General features: G+C 58.9%; 1 protein-coding gene across 8 annotated transcripts in view; it reads right to left on the bottom strand.

Annotated features, from left to right (window-relative positions):
* Positions 1 to 538: 538 nt before the first annotated feature.
* Positions 539 to 6,067, bottom strand: part of ABLIM3 (actin binding LIM protein family member 3) — a 65,361-nt gene continuing 59,832 nt past the window's right edge. For 6 of the 8 annotated variants that reach the window (XM_064521034.1, XM_064521036.1, XM_064521037.1 and 3 more), the window contains 7 exons: positions 5,902 to 6,036; positions 5,564 to 5,628; positions 5,042 to 5,189; positions 4,115 to 4,144; positions 3,401 to 3,459; positions 2,723 to 2,783; positions 1,413 to 1,939 (listed from right to left, as the gene is read on the bottom strand). In XM_064521034.1, coding sequence (XP_064377104.1) covers positions 1,545 to 1,939; positions 2,723 to 2,783; positions 3,401 to 3,459; positions 4,115 to 4,144; positions 5,042 to 5,189; positions 5,564 to 5,628; positions 5,902 to 6,036 — 893 coding nt within the window. In that variant the 3' untranslated portion in view covers positions 1,413 to 1,544. Of the gene's footprint in view, positions 710 to 1,244; positions 1,326 to 1,412; positions 1,940 to 2,722; positions 2,784 to 3,400; positions 3,460 to 4,114; positions 4,145 to 5,041; positions 5,190 to 5,563; positions 5,629 to 5,901; positions 6,037 to 6,067 lie in introns of those variants that run through there. The other 2 variants (XM_064521041.1, XM_064521035.1) reach the window with 2 other exon arrangements.

Below are 6,067 nucleotides of genomic sequence, written 5' to 3'. Positions count from 1 at the left end.
TGCTGGGTTTGGTTGTCTTTGAGGTCCTCCTTGGCCAGGTCCCTTCCTGGCAGGGATTTTGGGGAGACCAGAACTGGGCCTTCACCCGCCTGAGGGGGGATGGAGGGAGCAGTCCCTGTCACGGGAGTATCACGGCCCCGCTGTCACCCGTCCCTGGGGACCCAGCTCCGTGGCATCCCAGCCAGCCGCTGTCTGTGAATCCTGCCCCTCCTGCAGCTGGAGCAGGCTGCTTGGGACAACGTGTTGGGGAAAATCCTCCCCCCTCGCCATGGTGGGTTGGCAGCGAGACACCAAGTGCTTAGGGCTCATGTGGCTTTAGCTCCTGGAAAACGCCAAGGGTTGTTACAGAATCAAGATACCCTCCCTGCCAAAGAGTACAAAGAGGAAGACCCACCCACCCCAGGCTCCCGAAGGGCATTTTGGGGTCAAAAAGAAAAAGAAACAGCATAAAATTATCTGCAAGACTCCAATTCACTCTCAGGGGTGCAGAGGGTGCCTCTGTCACATCCAGCATTGAGAATCATACAGAGCTGCAGTATAGAGATCTTTCTATGTATATATTTATAGGTATGTATATATTTATAGTGCACTGCATTTAAAACAGCCGGGCCTGCTTCTTCAGCTCGTTCCTCTTCCACAGGGCCAGGCGGTCGAACTCGGCGATGGTCATGCCGAAGATCTGGTAGAACTCCTCCTGGGAGAGGTGGCGCTGGGGAGAGAGGGGCTGGTGGGCTGGGGCCGGGTGCTCGGGGGGTTAGGGGGCCAGGAGCTTGGGGGGCCAGGGCTGGGCTCTGGGACCTCGGGGGGCCAGGGCCAGGGGCCAGGCCATGCAGCTATGGTGAGCTGGGAAGGCGCGTGAGGGACCTGGTGGCATGCCACCCCCGGCTGGGTCTGGCAGGGCTGCGCGGGGGTGCTTCAGCCCCAAGCGGTGCTAACGACGCAGAAGAGGAGCTGCCTGGCTCTCTCCTACTCCGGCCGAATGCACTCACGCCGCGGGCACAGGGAGCAGCATCTCTGCCCCATGCATGGAGCAGTGGTGCCGCAGCACCAGCACGCTGACACGGGTTTGCTCCTAGGGAGCTGGTGGGGATGCTCTTCCCACGGAGGACAAGCAGCACGCGTGAGCGCCTCGTGGCTCCGTGCAGCCTGACGGGGTGAGCCTCAGGTGGGCAGGGGGCAGCCCACAGCACCGGGTACCTCTGAGCCTCAAGGATATTCTCTCCAGCGGAAAAGGCTCCCCTCACCTCTAACCGAGTCCTGTCCACGTCTTTGGGCAGCTGGTTCCTCCCCCTTGTCTTCACCAGGAGCAGCTCGTAAGGGTATATCTACATGGAGAAACGAAGACCACGGGCTAGCTCTGGAGCTAGAAGAGCATGCCCACGAGGCGCTCCAGGGAAGCTCTGGAGCTATGGGGCCACCAGGGCAAAGGCTGCTTCCAGGGCACTTAGCAGGGCTTGGCTGGCACAGCCGCCCACCGAGGCTTGGACAGGGCATGACTGAGATGGGGACTGGCTTTCAGGGTGACTCTAGTCCAGAGCCTCTTTTCAACCACCTTGGTGGCTCCTGAATGGCAACCCGGAAGATCTTGCTTGCTCTGTAAAACCAGGAATGATCCAGAGATACGTGTGAGTTAGAGCTGAGCTCACAATAGCCAAATCAGCCACCCCTCTCTGCTTCTTCACCAGGGTGACAATTCTGCTCTGCAGTTTGGGACCCTGGCAGGAGGGGAAGGACTCTGGTCTGAGTCCCATAGTCCCGGGATGGGGCTGTCTGGTGGGGCGCTTAGAAGAATGGAGGAGAATGAAGTCTCCACCACAACAGGATCTGGAGACACAAGGGAGCTTCTCTGGGACGTCTTCTGGGTGGAACTTGGGCATCTCCAGGTGGCAACTGCTCCTTGGAGCAGGGACCTGCCAGCAGGGACATCTTACCTTGTACTCTGCAGGGAGAGAGAAAAGACAAGAAAGAGAGACATGAGCCACTCTGATGCCTCCTTTGCCAGGATCCCTTCCCCAGAGCTGCACAGACCCCAGCCTGTCCCTCTAGCCTGATCGCGTTTTCTGGAGCTGCCTGCTGCAGGGTAGGTGACCTCACGGTATCTGGCTTCCTGCCCTACTGAGGTGCCAGCCCCCGATGGTGGGGTAGGATGGCCTGAGAGAGCAGCGGGCTGGTGGAGCTCGGCACCCTCCCTTGGCACTGCCTCCAGGGGAGCCCCGTGCTCGGCCCTGTGCAGTGCAGAGCCTTGGGAGGACTTGGTGCCTGAACGGGACCAAAATGGGCCTGGCTTAGCCTGTCACCAGAGCAGAGCCTGAGCAGAGGACTTCGTGCAACTCACTCACACCCAGGAGCTGTGCCTGGCTCCACTGGCAGTGCCTGGGCAGACAGGTGGGGAAAGAGGGGGAAATAAAGCCCCCAGAGACTCAGGCAGGGGTGGCTGGGGCCTGGGTCTGCTGGGGTGAGGCTTGGGGAGGACCCACCACCACTGCACCCTTTCTGTAGAAATGGATCAGACCTCAGAAGCAGTTTCAACTCCACTCCTAAGGAAACTAGGCTGCTACAGGGCAGCGAGGCCAGCTCTTCTGCCTTTTGAGGAGGCTGGCAGTGATTCCCCCCTGCAGGCGACTCCGCCAAAGCCCAGACTCCTGAGTCCTGGCCAAGAGGGCTGTGTCCTTGTGCAGCACCTCCCCTGCCCTGGCAGCTCCCCAGCCCTCTGCCAGCTTACCTCGCATCCCCCAGTTGACGGCATTCGTGCTGTCGTAGTGGAAAAGCTCAGCACTGGGAGGCTGCAAGGTGGATACACAGAAGAAGGGAGTGAGCAAGAGGGGATCCCCTCCGGCCTCTCAGCACATCCACAGTGCCTGCGCCCGGGCACCTCCCAATGTCCCTGAAGGGGGAAGGCACCCACCACCCCAAAGCGAGACCTGCTCCCCAAACTTAACAATGGGAAAACAGGCGTGAGGAGGGGAAGTGATAAGACCAGGTCACACAAAGAGGCAGGATGGGGTCTCCTGACCCCCAGCAGTCACTGCCCCAGGGTATAAAGCAAAGCCCTCCTGTTGGAAAGCAACATCAGCGTCCCTCTGAAAGGTGACCTGCAGGACAGGGCAAGAGATCTGCCATTCGGGGCAGACACCTGTCTCTTCTGTATTGCCTGGACAGGGCATTTTGGTTCCCAGTAGAGACTATTTTGGGTTGGCACAAAACAGGAGTGAAAGTAGGGGTGCAGAGAAGGTGGGGAGCAGGACACCCCGATCCTGAAGGTGCTGGGGGAACACAGGGGGCTTTGAGGAACCCTAGGGAGAAGGACAAATGGAGGGATGCTGGGTACAGGAATGCCTGGTGGGAGCAAACCAAAGCACCGCTACATGGCAGCAGCAGGGCGCAGGCAGGAGGCACTTACCCTGTGCAGCCCATTCCTCCTGTACGCAGGGAGGGAGGCCGACTTAGAAATGAGGGGGTCTGAAAAGAAGCCATCAAGGTGCATAAATGAAAGTGCAAGGGCTGGCCCCACACCATAGGATAGGACCTGCCCCACTGACCCTACCCCTGTGCTCATACAGCCCTCTCTTAACAGCTCTCCTCAACCCCTGTGCTCATACAGCCCTCTCTTAACAGCTCTCCTCAGCCCCTTGCTCAGGTCCTTCCCCACACATGGCAAATACATGCTCTTTTGTCCCCGAACGACCTACTCCCAGTCTGTTTGCCTTTCTAGCTACTGCCCCATCCCTATTCGTTTCTGAACTCACCTAGATCTTTCTCCTCTCCAGCTCTGTCTCATTTCCAGCCTGGATTTCCACCCCCTCCTCCCCCATTCTGAAATTTCTCTCTCCAAAATCCCTCTTCCATGGCAGCCCTCCCTTCTCATCCTTCACCCTGACAGATAGCCAGGTCCTTCTCAATCTCCTCCTCTCTTGGTTCCTCAGACCCTGTCCTCTCATGGCTCTGCTCCCAGCACTATACTTGTCCCTTAGCACACCCTTTCAAGGAGGTCTTTCTCTCTCCCCTTCTTCCTTGTTGGTCCCAGTGTCTCCACCAACATCTGAAATGTGAAACTCTGGTCCCTGCTGTCACATGGGACCAGGTGCAGAAGGGCCATGAGGGATCACAGACTCACCACTGTCAGCTAGGTAGTGTGTCCGGGGAGCTGCAAGGAGAGCAGAGCGACGGGTCAGAGGGGAAGAAGTGCCCTGCACTATGCAGAGCTCCCCACCAGCCCTAGGCCCCCGCAGGTACCAGCCCCACCAGGTGCTCCTCAGGGTGTTTGGGAGCTCAGCCCAGGTGACACAGCTGAGCATCTACCTGGGCAACCTTGAATAGCCTCAGCTCAGTAAAGGCACACACACCATGAGAAAGGAGAGCGCAAAGCGGGCATGGACAGCTATGCTTGCTACCAGGTTCCCAGCTCCCCTGGACACTCCCTGCAACCCCAAGAAGAGAGGGGGTGGGTGCCCAGGGTGCTGCGCAGTGATAGCATTGCAAGCGAGGAAAGGAGCTGGGGCCAGCCAGTAGGTCTGGGGTGCCCGGCAGATCTGGACATGCCGTTAATGAGGTACGTACACAGCGAAGTGTGTGGCAGGCTAGGTCCCATATGCACCAAGCCTGTTCCAAAACAAGTGAAGGTCCCTATTTATGCCTCTTAAGATTGGGGATTGGTTTGCCTCCCTACATACAGTTATGGAGTCCAAAACTACACAAAAAAGCCCTGTGTGGTTGTGTTGTGAGATTTCTAAGGGACTCTTCAACCTGGTGTTGCACTGGGAGGTGTTTCATCAGACCGGCCAGGACTGCAGACACTGGCTACGTGATGTCCCATCTCCAGCCTCATACTGCATCCTGGGCTGGGGGCTCGGGGTAAGGACAGAGCCCTCCAGAGAGGAAAAGAGTCACTCAAGGCCAACCCTGGAGCCCAGCCCACCTCTCCCACCCACCCCTTCCCAGTCCTGTATCCTTCCCTCTCCAATTCCCACAGTGGCTTGGACCCTGCCAAGGCGGGACGGATGGGGACTATGGCACAACAGCCAGGGGCTGCTACTGTCCTTACAGCCGTTCAGGGAGCCCTCGTAGCCAGCCGTGTGAAGGGCTTCCCTGCTGCTGGCCGAGCTGCGAGGAGGCGTCCAGGGGTCTGCGTAAGAGTTGGACCGGGCCTTCATCTCCTCCCTCAGGATCAGCCTGCCAATGCTGCTCTGGATCTGGGCATCGAGGAAAAGCTGCTTCACACCTCTCCTTTCATGGCGCCATCCCCTCCCCCCAGCCCACGAGTTGCAGGAGGGCCCAGCACCTCCTGACATGGGCTCATCAAATCCCACCTGCTCCCCCTTGCCCAGGGCCAGGATGGTGGTGGTGCCTCGGCAAGGGGCCATCAAGGTGTCCATGAGGAAAGGGATGCCAGAGAGCCCCGGGGCCACAGTGGTCCCTCTCCAGCAGGGATCTCAGTGCAGCATGGAGTTAGCCAGCAGAGGCTCAGCCCCTTGCAGGGCTCCTCCATGCAAGCTCCCTCCGTGGGCACCTTGCTGCCCAGTCCCCCACCCTCCCTGGCAGGCTGCAGGCAGATAGTGTCACTCACCTTGTGCATCCCCCGCTCATACCCGTCCTCCTCACCTCCTGACGAGAACCTCCGGGCCCGGGGCGCTGCAAGGAGACACACGGTGTGCTCAGATGGGGGCAAAGCCAGTGGCAAGTGGGGAGCAGACAGTCCCCAGCTGGATGAGGACAGACAGTTCCCAAAGCTTTCTAGGATTTTGGGGTGGCCCTGGCAGGATTTCTGCCACCCCTCCTTCTTAAGCCCACTCTTGGGTCCAGGCCCAGCATGGAGGTCTCAGGGGAAGTCTCTCCCCAGACATGGCTGGTGTGGTGGCAGGAATGGGTTTCCTGAGTTCAGCACTGCTGTGGCTGGGCCATTACCTTTGGGGGACCCTTGGAAGGACCAATACTCTGACTCCGAGTGGTAGTACGGGTCCGGGGAGTAGGCAGGGCTGTACTTGGATGACTGCGCAATGTCTTCGCTGGTTTTGCTTTTTGTGGCTGAAGGGAGGTTGTCTGCAAAAGGAGTGTGGAGAGCTGTAACAAG

This window comes from Dromaius novaehollandiae, chromosome 15, assembly GCF_036370855.1.
Source record: "Dromaius novaehollandiae isolate bDroNov1 chromosome 15, bDroNov1.hap1, whole genome shotgun sequence".
Lineage (NCBI taxonomy): Eukaryota > Metazoa > Chordata > Aves > Casuariiformes > Dromaiidae > Dromaius > Dromaius novaehollandiae.
The sequence above is the reverse complement of the archived record's forward strand: the minus strand, read 5'-3'. Positions and strand labels throughout refer to the sequence as shown.